The sequence below is a fragment of the Bos indicus x Bos taurus genome, chromosome 5, assembly GCF_003369695.1.
Source record: "Bos indicus x Bos taurus breed Angus x Brahman F1 hybrid chromosome 5, Bos_hybrid_MaternalHap_v2.0, whole genome shotgun sequence".
Taxonomy (NCBI): domain Eukaryota; kingdom Metazoa; phylum Chordata; class Mammalia; order Artiodactyla; family Bovidae; genus Bos; species Bos indicus x Bos taurus.
This window is the reverse complement of record NC_040080.1, coordinates 14,790,360-14,803,755: the sequence shown is the minus strand read 5'-3', so window position 1 is coordinate 14,803,755 and position 13,396 is coordinate 14,790,360. Positions and strand designations below refer to the sequence as shown.

Here is a 13,396-nt window from a genome sequence, read left to right as displayed (position 1 = left end):
CCTGAGGCCCAATGGTGAATTTATTGTCAAAATTCAACTCCAGTGCATTTCCTTGTACAGAAGAGAACAATCCATGAATTTCCAAGAAAATGAAAGTGAAAGTTAGTCACACAGTCATGTCCGACTCTTTGCAATCCCATGGACTGTAGCCTGCCAGGCTCAGCTGTCCATGGGATTCTCCAGGCAAGAGTACTGGAGCGGGTTGCCATTCCCTTCTCCAGGGGATCTTCCCAACATAGGGCTCGAACCCAGGTCTCCTGCATTGCAGGCAAATTCCTTACCAACTGAGCTACTTGGGAAGCCCTCCAAGAAAATGAGGTAACTTCAATTGTATGTTGGATTTACCATGTTATTTAAAGAGCACCCCACAAGACAGAGTTCCCGAAACCCAGTTACACAAGAAACAAAGAACCAGTCGACACATTCCTTGATAAGATCCTTAAAAATTATCTTTAATTGATGCCAAATATGAACAGATCATAAAGTGACAGAAGCAAGTAAAATTGCATAGATGGATACTATGCGCTTCAATTAGGTTCTCGATTCATAACATTCAGTGTCCTCTACCCGACCTATGAGACAATTAGGGCAGGGGAAACGCACAGTAGGTGAAAATGAGACACGTCGTTAACTCAAGGTGTCCGCAACTAGCGAACGCAAAGAAATGAAATGCGCTTTTTCAAGCTTAAGTGGTTTGTTGTCCTGATGGTGCACTTCAAATTAAGACGACTCCGTTGGGATTTTTAACCTTGGTAAGACTTTAAGATTAGAGGTATGTCGTATAGAGCCCATGCTTTCTACTTACAGCTTCTGATGACACAGTTCTAAGCAGTGCAGGACAGAGAAGAAAGGTGTGTCTGTAGGTTTTAGAAAGGAGACAGCTTTAACCCGGGGGTTATGTTTAATTTTGCTTTCTTTCCTTGAACCATTTCTTCTTCTCTGATTTGGATGCAAAACTTTTCTCTCCTCTTTGAAGTCCCATGTCATAAAAAACTTAACTCCTACTTAGCCCCTATGAAAATCACTGCAACTAGGGCTAATCTCCCTAAAGCTAAGAGTCCTGAGGGCTTCCCTCACATACACCTGGGCTCCCCAAGAAAGCCCAGGGTCCTTTAGCCTGAGCAAAGAGACCGGCACGTGATCCCCAGACTTCTAAACTTGACATCTCTATCCTGAATGAATTCGTACAGTGACCCAAGGTAACGGGAACAGTTGTGGGTAACAACTCAGCTCCTGTTCACGTCTTTACAAAAAGGATAAGTAACGTACATTCTTCTAAAGTTTACCTGAGTCGTGCTGGACGTAGTCGCGTATACCCTGAAATTCCATGTATAAATACGAGCACTAATACACCACATGGTGGATGAGGGGTCACCTCCGGAGGTGGCCCTTCACTTGGGTTGTGTCAGGTTTAAAAATTCGTGTGTGTCTTCTGAAAATGAACAGAAATATCGAAAGACTTCACCCTTTCTTGGAAAAGTGGGAAGATAAAATGGCTGTTTGGCTGTTGGTGTTCTAACGATTGTGTCCTCTTGATGGTTATCACTCACCAGTCCTCCCCACTCCCAGGAGGAAGCTGTGGCTGGGAAAAAATGGGAATTTTTTTCTCTTTTTGTTCAATCTCATCTGCCAAGCAAGGAACTCAGTTTTCGAAAAGCATGTGTTTTGAGGTCTCCTCTATTAAATGGGAGGGTTAGGAAACCATTCCCACTGGCTCTTCAGAGGTTAACTCATTTGAAAGCTCTGTAACTACACACAAGATGAAGAAGGCCCTCAACAGACTAAGCCAAATTTCTACTTCAAGAAACCTAGTCCTCACTCACCATCCACAGGCATTGTCTTTTATGTCTTCTCAAGTGAGTCCAGACTCCACCGGGGAATCTGACCAAGCACACAATTTCATTTCAGAGAAATGACTACAGTCCATTGGCTGTAGTCCAGAAGAATAATCTGCTATCGGTTGATTTGATTTCGCCAGGCTAACCCACTAACACAGCTCCCAATGAACTGTTTTAACTGATAATTAGAATTCGACTTCTCCAGTGGGTAGTGAGGAATGGCTGTGGGCACGGACAGGGGCAGGGAAAGAGGAGGTGCAAAAAACACACCTTTCCTGGCTACCCTCTGTCTTTGAATATGAGGACAGAGGAAACGGATGTCTTTGGTCTCTCTCATTCCGATCACTCGAGTTGAGTTAACCACTTCAGAGATTCTGGGCTGCCTAACAGCTCCAGGGGTGACCCAACCCTTCCCTGGCTGCCCTATGAAACTAGGGCCTCAATTCACCGGAAGAGCTGAGCTATGGCTATGAGCAGATCACCAGTCTTCCCCCTTCTGGAGAAAACCAGTATTCAAGACATGAGCCATGAAAGCTCAAGACCTAGGAAGGGGACAAAAAGCTACAAACAAACAAACAAACCAAAAAAAAAAAAAAAAACCCAATAAGATAAACCTAAGGAAAGAAACTGAAAAGATAGTCATTCTGTAATAGGCAGTTTCATTAAGTGCACCTTCAGGTCCACAGGAAACACTTCAGCTCATCCCTGTGCAAAGGGGAAGAGCTGGGTCAAACTTTGCATGCTGATGCAACACAGACAAGCCCTGTCCTCCAGTCTTACTCACTTGATTTTGATGAGCTACATACAGATGAAAAAAGCAGCATTCGTTTTCCCCAAACCACCCACACTCCTACCGGCGGCTCCTCTCGTCCCGGCGGGGAGGCAGGTCCCCTGCATGCGCCACTGTTCCCTGTAACACATGCAGAAGGGCCCAGCCCATGCAGCATGTGGCTGTGAGAGGCGTATCCCACAGCCAAAGTGCATCTTTTCAGTCCTGGTCCCATTTTCTCATTTTCTGTCCCATCCCCCACAGTACCGGGCAGATTATTGCTGTTGACAGAGTGTAGCGTTTCAAGTTGGGGGTGGGGGGGTGGGTCCTAGACCTCAAAGTCTAAATAAAAAGATCAAGATAAGCCCCGGGAGATGTGGACGAGGTTGGCTTTTTTTTTTTTCCCCCAGTGGGAGATTTAGAAGCAGGTAAGAGGAAAAGCCAGGATGAGTCAAGTTTCAAGGAAACACCCCGGGGAGGGTGGGTGCCCTATGGTCGGATGCCATGCAGTTCTTGGCCTCCATCTTCCTTGCTGTGTGCCACGTCCATCTGACAGATTCACAGAAGCCACACAGGAGAAAACATCCACATTCTTTTCTTTCAGCGGAGTCAGCAGGCCTGGGTGTAACTCCAGTTTCTTGGTTTACTGCCTCACTGCCTGTCCTAGGGTAGGGTGGAGGGGAAGGGTGGAGCCACAGGGAATACATCTGGAAGCAGCAGCACAGGAATGAAAGGTGTTGGGCAGCAGGCAGCCACATGCTAAGTGCAAAGTGAGGGTCCCCACATCGGGTCATTCAAAAAGCCACGAGTGCCTCCCCGTCGATGGACGGCTGCTGGCCTCCAGAGGCTTGATGGTGAGGCTCTCTGTCAGCTAAGCACAGGGTCCCCACTGTTCTCAGGATGGCGTGTAGTGGGCAACAGAAGTTAGATGTTCAGCCTGAGAGTTGACCGCCAGGTGGGACTCTCATAGGAGCATCCTTGGGAATAACTGAAGGGGGATGGGCCAGGAGGGAAGGCTGGCAAAAGGTTACTCTGAACCAGGTGTGCCTAGATCCACAGTGATGCCTGCAAAGCTCAGACCATCAGAGACGGCAAAGTGCTGCTGCAGACAGAAGGGAGGATGGAAATACGCCAGGACCGCTAGGGTGGACCCGAGGAAGCCTTGCTTGTCCAGAGGGACCCCTGGTGGGAAACAAATTCCCCACGAGTTTATATTGGCTTCTGGTGGAAAAGAGGAAGAAAACCAGTTTACGGTGCGTGTCCAGTTCGAAGATGGGTCTTGGGCCTCAGTTTCCATCCCACGTCAGGCTGCTAAGGGGCCCAAGTCCAGTGGATGGTCAGAGGGCATCTTCGCAGGTCTGTGCTGTTCTGAGGTGCAGGATGGCATGGCGTCCCCACAACGGGGAGTGAGACAGCCAGGGTGGCAAAAGGAAAAGCAAAATCTCTGTGCCCCTACCGTCCCTCCCTCCCTTTCTGTTACATAACTTCTCAGCTGCGTTAATGGAGGCACTTTCTGCAGTTCGCTGTGGGTACAGGATAAAGGCACTAAGCAACTATTAAATCAATTGGTTGAGTTTCTTCAGGGAGCCTCAGGGGGACGGCCGAAGTCCCTACAGACTTCAAATCAGGACTGCCAAAGGAAATCAGCTCGGCTTTGGGTGCATACAATGGAGAAACGTTTTTGTTTTTTTTTTATTTACATCTCAAGAATGCACCAAAAAACATGCAGTATTGCACCTTTGTTTGTTGGTTTTGCTTGTGTTTGTCTCTAGCTATAAAGAATACTTGTCCTTAGGTGTTGCTATATGTACCTTGATCTCTTCGTTTTTCAACTGAGCTTCCCCTGAAGGGATGGGCATATTGGTCCCCTCTCTGTCTAACTGCACAGAAACCTGACATTTCCCTGAGCAAAGGCAGGAAAATTGACTAAGTGCTCCCCACCCCCACCCCCACCCACTATTTCTTTTGGGTCCTTCATCCCACAAACATAATTTTTATTATTTTTTTAACGTTTTTACATTAAATGAATCATGCACTAATTAATTCAAGGTACACCTTAATCAAATCAGCCATAATGCTGAATAAGAGAACATGCTTGGAGCTCCGAAAAGTACTGTTCCTGGCTCACTAACATAGGTACTTAAATACAGTACTTTATTGACTAATAAAAAGAGTTAATAAATGAAGGAGTGCACTTTTGGTGAATGCAAATGAAGAAGAATCTATTTGCAGAAGAATCGATTCCTAACTAAGCTTATCCCCTATTGTCTGAGTTAACGTTCTCAGCATGCGGTTATAAAATAAATCAGGATCAGATTCAGACATGCTTACACTTCGCTCCATTTGTGCTCTCTTGCAACAAGGAGGCTAAGGCTTTACGTTCAGTTCTGGAGGCGGGGGTCAGGGTGCGGGACTTGTGAGCAAAGACCCTCTGGGCGTATCTGCAGTTGAGAATCTTAGCAGCACTGCAGACGGATCAACGAATTGCACTCAGTGATCACTGTTTCTTAGAGAAGAGTTTGAATCAGAAAAGAATGGGGGCAGAGGGAAAAATCCCTACAGAACCAGGACCAATATCAGATTTCTAAGGTGCTTGGTGAACCAGTCTTAAGTAATTTTTTTTTTTCACCTTGGAATATGCAGTTCGGTGGATCAAAATAAAAACATCTGTCCGTTGCCCATTTTGGCTGGTGTATCATGTTACATACAATACATCTGATGCTCTGTCTTAAATATGTTGTGCAGTTTGCCAAGATTTCATGTTAGAGTCCCATGCAAATTTTCATTTGATATTTCTAAGCGATCCTCTAATTCTCATTCAGTCACATGAAAGAAAAAAATTAAAGAAGCCAGCAAGAATTAAAAATGGGAAGCACGTGATTCTTATTTTACCTAGACTAGTTCGTGGACTGAGTGATTTTAAACCAGTTTTAGAAAATACACTTTCTTTTCCCATTCTTTTAATAAAATGAAAATTTTTTTTTTTTCATGGTTCCTGAAGTCTTCGGGTTTTCCACCCCCAACACGGGCAATGCCCAGTACTGGCAATGCGACAATGCATTGACAGTTCAATGGAACGTCCAAAGCTTACTTAGCAAAGTATCTACACAGAGAGTGACTTTGGTCACTCGGGGTTTGGTTTGATTTGGGTTTTGTTTTTTTTTTTTAAGTCTTTCAAGCTGCTAAGTGGGGGCTTTTTAAAGTTTCTTTGCTTGGCTTTTTAAACATCAGTCAGTAGCTTGCTCTTATTAACACAGTTTTGGTTAGCTGTGGTACAATTGCCAGTTCTGATATTGGCCTGTCTAAAGTGGCCTATGCTATTATTCATATCCTCTTCGATCTCCATGTATTCAGATTTGCTGAGAGTGGACGAGCTGCGCCGACTGAGGTCACTGTCAGAGGCTAAGTTAGGGGCGCTAACGTGGAGCAACTGAGCCTGCTCTTCCCCCTCAGTTTCTCGGTGGTAGAAATAGTTGAAATTGGACACAATGACAGGTACGGGCAGGGCAATTGTCAGCACACCAGCGATGGCACACAAGGAGCCCACGATCTTGCCTCCAATTGTCACAGGGTACATGTCACCGTATCCTACGGTGGTCATGGACACCACCGCCCACCAGAAAGCATCAGGGATACTGGAAAAGTGCGACTCAGCTTCTTCCGCCTCGGCAAAGTACACTGCGCTAGAGAACAGTATGACCCCGATGAAGAGGAAAAAGATGAGCAGCCCTAGCTCCCTCATACTAGCCTTGAGGGTCTGGCCCAGGATCTGCAAGCCCTTAGAGTGGCGGGAGAGTTTGAAGATCCTAAATACCCTTACCAACCTGATGACTCTGAGGATGGCCAGCGAGGTGGCCTGCTCACCCTTCTGGTTCCCCTTCTGCTCTGCTATCTCGGTGCCCAGGGTGATGAAATAGGGGATGATGGCCACGATGTCGATGAAGTTCATAATGTTTTTGAAGAAGTCCGTCTTGCTGGGGCAGGCGAAGAAGCGCACCACCAGCTCGAAGGAGAACCAGATGATGCACAGCGTCTCGACGATGAAGAAGGGGTCCGTGAAGATGTTGGCGTTGTAGACCACGGTGGTGTTGTCCAGGCGGTGGACGGCTCCCGGGAAGTCCTTCTCGTCCTTCAGCTCGGGCAGCGTCTCCAGGCAGAAGATGACGATGGAGATGAGGATGACCATAACGGAGACGATGGCGATGACCCGCGCGGGCCCCGAGCTCTCCGGGTACTCGAAGAGCAGCCACACCTGGCGCTGGTACTCCTTCTCCGGCAAGGGCCGTTCCTCCTCCTTGATGAAGCCCTCGTCCTCGCGGAACTTCTCCATGGCCTCCTCGCCCAGCTCGTAAAACTTGATCTCCTCGGAGAACATGTCCAGCGGCACGTTGACCGGCCGGCGCAGCCGGCCCCCGGACTGGTAGTAGTAGAGGATGGCGTCGAAGCTGGGCCGGTTGCGGTCGAAGAAGTACTCGTTCCTCAGCGGGTCGAAGTAGCGCATGCGTTTCTTAGGGTTGCCCAGCAGCGTGTTGGGGAACTGCGCCAGAGTCTTGAGCTGCGTCTCGAAGCGCAGCCCGGAGATGTTGATGACCACGCGCTCGCAGCATTCGTGGTCGTCGTGCTCGGCCGGCCGCGGGTAGCTGCTGTCCTGAGGGTGGCCTGGGGCAGCCGAAGCCTCGTCCACATTCTCTCCAGACATCACCGTCATGGTGGAGGTGGTGGGAGGCAGAGATGGTGGCCGGAGGCGGGAGGCGGGGGACCGGGCCGGGGCGGGGAGGGGCGAGGGAGGTGGGATGGGTGGCGGACCCACGCGCCCTCCCCACCGGCGCTCCAGAGGCGGGGCTTCCGAGCCGGCAGGTGGAGATTATCAGCCACTTGGCTTCTGGAGACCCGCCCCTCCACCCCGCCTGCTCCTCAGTTTGGAATCCCTCTCGCCTGCCGCTCGGGTGCAGCTTTTCCGGGCGGGAAGGGGAGAGTTGGTGTGTCTTCCTGCTCCGAGGTGCCTTAACGCAGCGCCGTCCTAGCGGACCGGGCCATGGCTTCGGGGTGACCCCGGCCTCCCCTCCCCTCCGCGAGCCCTCTTAGGACCCGGTGCGGAGCCGGCTCAGCGGACCCCCTCGCCCGCCACCCCTTCTGCTTCTCCTTGGCTCTTCCCCCCTCCTAGCCCTCTTCGCCTGCCGCCTTCTAAGCTCCCACCGGGGCCATCGATGGACGCTGCAGAAAAATAGAAAGTGATACGGGGCAGAAGATCAGGAAGCGTTCACATGGGACGGACCCACAGACACGGAAGAGCACAGACCTTTAGCTTTTTTTTTTTTTTCCAGAAAGCACGAGACTTTGGCTAGTCACAGACACGCAGACAGACACACGCAGACACCCGAAGTCCAAGTTTGGGGCTCTTCTACCCCACTTTCCCCAATGCAATGCCCGACCGCCAATGTGTTTACAACTCGGTTAAACTAGAGATCGGAAAAGCGCCGAGAGACGCTGCGGGGAGCTCCGGATCCAGACAGCATCTCCGTACCCCCCGGCTTCCCCCACCCGTCGCCCCGAGCCCCGCTTCTGCAGCCCCGAGCTGGGGAGCCCCCCTACCTGGCCGGCCGACTTGGCGCAGGGGAGGTGCTGAGTCGGCGGAGAGCCCGAGTGGGAATGCGGCAGGTCGGCTTTGCGGTACCCTGGCGCGAGCCGCGGCAGCCGCAGCATCCGAGGGGCGCCAGGGCCAGCGCGCCACCCTCGCCCCTGGTCCTGCTTCCTTCAGTCGGCCAGTTGCTTTACTGGGCAGCTACGGCGGAAATGTCCATTCCCTACCCCCATGCTCACCCGTGGCCGGCAGCTTGGAGACGCCACTCTGTCTCTTGTCTCCCTCTGTGTGTGCGGGGAGTTCCGGAGGCTGCGGAGCGGAAGAGCAAAATGCCACCCTCTCCGGAGCTCTGAAGCGAATGACGATACGGAGCGCTTTCGCCCCCTCCCAGCACCGTGGGAGCCCTTGATTCGATCCCGAAGGAGGCGAGTGAGCTAGGGCCTGGATCTACATGGCTCGCGGGTCTTCCCCTCCGCCTCCAGCACACCCCCGCGCGCGGACCTCGGCGAGGCTACGCGGAGCGCTGGGAGCCGTTCGCAGCTCCGAGTGGGGCAGGGTGCGTGCGGCGCGGGTCCCCTCGGTCCATTTCTGGGCGCTGCTAGATCAGCAGAAACCTGAGAAAGCGACAGGAATGCGGAGCAGCGATTGGCCCACCGGGGCGTGGGCTGGGGAGGGCGGGGGAGGGCGGGAGCGAGGAGGTAGATGGAAAACAGGAGGGGGTGGCTTGGCAGAGGGTAGGGGGTGGCTGTCATTCAGTTCCCACCCTTGCCAGCACTGCTTTTTCCTTCTCCGGCCCCGAAAAGCCGACCACCAGTTCTCCTCCCCTTCTGGTCCACAGCCCCGCACGCGCACATTCCTCGGCCGCGACCTTCCCCGGGAATTTCACATTGGAAATGCTCAGGTCCGACGCAATGCAGACGGTTGTGTTCCTGGCACAACTCCTCGGATGGGCGTGCGTTTGTGCAGCCCCGCGGTGATCCGCGTCTCGCCGCGCTGTCCGGCCCCTCCCGCAGAGGGGCTCTCTGCAGGCCTGGCCCGGCCTGGCCCGGCCCGGCCCCGCCGGCCTCGGGGGAGATGCGGACTTGAGCTCTGCAGTTGGGGAAATCACCCGGGTGTGTTCTCGGTCGCGCTGCTGCGAGACGGTGGTGCTAAGAGCGTGTCCCTCTTTGACCTACGACAGGAGTTGAAGTTTGCTGGCCATCAGACTATTCTGAAATACCGAGAATGTGACTTGGGGGAAACCAAAGGCTTCGTGGGTTTATGGGCTTGTCTGCCAACTTGGTGCTAATTGGAACGAATCTGAGAAGCGAGTGGCTTGCCCACCTCCCACCCACGTCCGCCTTTCCGAAGCCTCTTTTCCCGACCTAGGGCCTTCTCGGGGCCACTTTGCAAGGCTGGCCACTTCTCAGGGAAAGGGTCCGCCCAGAGGGGCTGGGGGGGCGGGGGGGAGCGGGAGCCGGGGGCGTGCGCGGGGCGCTTGGAGTGCGGCTACAGCTGAGCCTCCAAACACGCTTCTGCGCCTGGGCGCCTGCAGCTCGAGAGGAGGCAGCCAGCAGCTCGGGCACTTCAGTTACTGCCGAGTCTCCAAGGAGGATGCGAGCGCCGGGAGTCGCTGCCGATTGGCTCCGCGGCTGCCTAGGGACCACCCGTTCGCACCGCAGCTTCTGCGCTGCCTCCCGCCTACACCACCCACCCCTTTAATCAGAGCCAAAGATTGAGTCCTCCCCGCTCTATTGTGGCTAGTGCGAGAGGCAGGGGCCTCTGCCGGTTTACCCAGGCGGTGCAGCAATCCTGGGGACCCAACTACTTAAGCTCCCCGCCCACCAACTCCAGCTTTCCTTTCAGAGAAAATAAGTATTGTTCTTTTCACTCCCCCGCAGCAGCGTATCCCAGCTTTTCTTTTACAAACAATGAGGTTCTGTTAAACCCCTCCTTTCCAAATTAAGCGCTACCCTTTCCCCCATCTTCCAAACACACACTCCTGTATCCCACTCCTGCAGTTCCTTTCCTTCCCACCTTATTGCTTTATTGAGAAAAAAAAAAAAAAAAAACCCACGAAGCTCTGCATTGAAATATCTGTGGCTCAGACGGTAAAGAATCTGCCTACAGTGTGGGAGACCCTAGTTTGATCCCTGGGTTGGGAAGATCCCCTGGAGAAGGAACTGGCAACCCATTCCAGTATTCTTACCTGGAGAAACCATGGACAGAGGAGCCTGGCGGGCTACAGTCCATGGAGTGGCAAAGAGTTGGACAGGACTGAGCGACTAACACACACACACACCTATTTCAGTTGCTCCTGCTATGGTCGCTGGTGCTGTTACAGCCCTATCTGAGAACAAATACCCTACTACTAGACCCAATAACCACTCCAGTGTTCTTGCCTGGAGAATCCCAGGGACAGGGGAGCCTGGTGGGCTGCCATCTATGGGGTCGCACTGAGTCGGACACGACTGAAGCGACTTAGCAGCAGCAGCAGCGGCAGACCCAATAAACATTTTCTGAACATCTCCTAGCAATAAGGGGCTTCCTACCTTGCTCCTGTATCTCCCTTTACCTGTAGCCCCCGTGTCTTTTAAAAGTTTCTCAGACTGTCATCTCCCCAGCTTCCTGTGTCTCCACTAGCACTGATTCAGCATTGGGAGGTTGACTTACTAGAAGAGATTTACAGACTGGAGGAGATCCCAGATTCCTAAATTCAGGGTTTAATAAGGGGGCACAATAAGATCAGGAAATTTTCAATGTCCCTGGCAGATGTCTTTAGAGCAGGTCTGGACCTCCAAGGAATTGGAAGAAAGTTGCTGAGCTAGGAACTCACTTGATGCAACCTTGCCATCCATAAGGGTTTGAAGATGTTAATTTATTCAACAATTTGCTTAGCTCCAGCTTTGTGTCTTCCCTGGTGGCTCAGACAGTAAAGAATCTACCTGCAATGCGGGAGACCTGGGTTCGATCCCTGGGTAGGGAAGATGCCCTGGAGGCAACCCACTCCAGTATTCTTGCCTGGAGAATCCCCATAGACAGAGGAGCCTGGTGGGCTGCAGTCCATGGAGTCACAAAGAGTAGGACACGACTGAACAATTAAGCACAGCCCAGAACAGCTATATGTCAGCCAAGTTCTAGCACTGAAGACGTACGTGGTAATAACTAAGACATGAGGTCCCAGACCTCTCCATGTTCACATAAAGGGAAAAACAAATATCATGTGATATCACTTACATGCAGAATCTAAAATGTGACGGACAGGAAGTTATCTATGAAACAGACACAGACACACGGACACAGAGAACAGACTTGTGGTTGCCATGGGGGAGGAATGGACTAGGAGCTTGGTATTAGCAGACGCAAACTATCACATACAGGATGGATAAACAACAAGGTCCTACTCTATAGCACAGGGAAGTATATTCAATATCCTGTAATAAACCATAATGGAAAAGAATATGAACAACCACATATAGGTATATGTATATATCACCGAATCATTTTGCTGTACACCAGAAACTAACACAACATTGTTATAGTTGCACAACTATACCTCAATCAAATGAATTTTAAAAAGACAAATAAACCCTGTTAGGTAAAAAAAATAATAATAATAATAAGAGGATAGAAAGTGACAAATGTAGGTATGCGTGGATAGGAAGTGTCTCTCTGCAGGGGTAGCATTCGAACAAAGAACTTCAAGAACTGAGAGGGTAGCGAACAGGAAGATGAGAAGGCTGGGTGTGAGAGCCAATGCAAAGATTCCAAGGCAAGGACAAGCACAGCGTATCTGGGAAACAAAAGAGGACCAGAAAGAAATGACCAAGGAAAAGTGTGGGAGAAACTAGGTCAGAAAAGCAGGCAGGGACCTGCTCATGCAGAGCCTCTTAAGCCACTCTAAGAATATTTCATTTTATTTTGAGCACAATGGGAGGTTATCGGAGGACTTGGATCCATGAAGTAACATAATATGATTTGCCTTTTTTTTTTTTTTTTGCCGCACTTCACAACTTGTGGGATCTTAGTTCCCAGACCAGCACATGAACCTGGACCCTTGGTAGTGAAAGAGCAGAATCCCAACCACTAGACCACCAGGGAATTCCCTGATTTGCCATTTTTAGAGGTTATTCTGGTGGCTCAGATGGTAAAGAATCTGCCTGCAATGAGGGAGACCTAGGTTCGATCCCTAAGTCAGGAAGATCCCCTGGAGAAGGAAACAGCAACCTATTCCTGTATTCTTGCCTGGGAAATCCCATGGACAGAGGAGCCTGGCGGGCTACAGTCCATGGGATCACAAAGAGTCAGACACGACTGAAAGACTTTCACTTTCAGGAGCAAGGCATAAGGTCGGAGGTTACTGAGTAGCACAAAGGAAGATGGCTTAAACAGGGAAAAGAGTGGTAGGAGTGGGATTACATTTTGAAAACATAGATAGCAGGATTCCGGATATGAAGAAACAGTTCAAGAACATCTTCTAGGTCTGTAACCTTAGTAACCAGGTGGATGGTGATGTCATTTCCTGGAGGAGGAATTGGACAGCACTTGTCCCACCAGGATGTGAACTGCACAAAGTCTGGGACCTGGGGTGTTTTAGTTATGACTGCCTTGGGCCATGGAGGCTTTTCCTCAGAGTCTCCCTGCCTTACCATTCTTCCTTCCCTGTGGCCACTTGCCCTGCCTCAGCTGCTGCTGGGTCAGCCAGGTCTGTCCCGGCAGCAGAATTCCACCCAGTGAAGTTGACCACACAACAATGCATGGAATCTGGAGTGCTAAAGATGGCAGAAAGTTCCAGGTGACCAACACAGGCATGTGGAGACATTGACTCAATGGACCAGCCGGAGTTGCCCTGTAGGAGACTTGAGATAGGATTAAGCCTGGAGGTAAATTCCCTCTCTCTTTATTCTTTTCAAGGACTAGCTGCATCTCTTCGTGCCTCATGAAGCAGTGGTCAGCTTGGTAACTTGCTACATTGTACTTGCCCTCTATCCTTCCCTCTTTCCTTTTGCTCACTTCTTGGGGACCATGCCTTCCATTAAAGCCAAGATCCTAGCTCAGGTTCTGTTTTCTAGGCAGAGCAAGTTCAGACTTCAGTTTGAGACATGTTAGGCTGGTGCTATCTGTGAAATATCCAATGCAGATGATGAATGAGAAGTTGGGCATACGAGCGAGTCTAGAGTTCGAAGAGGATTGTGTAGACCTGAATTTCTCAACCTTGGTACTTGGTCT

General features: G+C 50.8%; 1 protein-coding gene across 1 annotated transcript; it reads right to left on the bottom strand.

The window, feature by feature from the left end:
• Positions 1–431: 431 nt before the first annotated feature.
• Positions 432–7,383, bottom strand: KCNA1 (potassium voltage-gated channel subfamily A member 1). The gene has a single exon (XM_027541082.1). It carries the CDS (start codon positions 7,313–7,315, stop codon positions 5,828–5,830), a length of 1,488 nt encoding a protein of 495 aa, XP_027396883.1. The 5' UTR covers positions 7,316–7,383; the 3' UTR covers positions 432–5,827.
• Positions 7,384–13,396: the final 6,013 nt, after the last annotated feature.

Excerpts from the sequence above, each read along its gene's own strand:
- KCNA1 (XM_027541082.1), bottom strand. The coding sequence starts at position 7,315 with ATGACGGTGATGTCTGGAGAGAATGTGGACGAGGCTTCGGCTGCCCCA.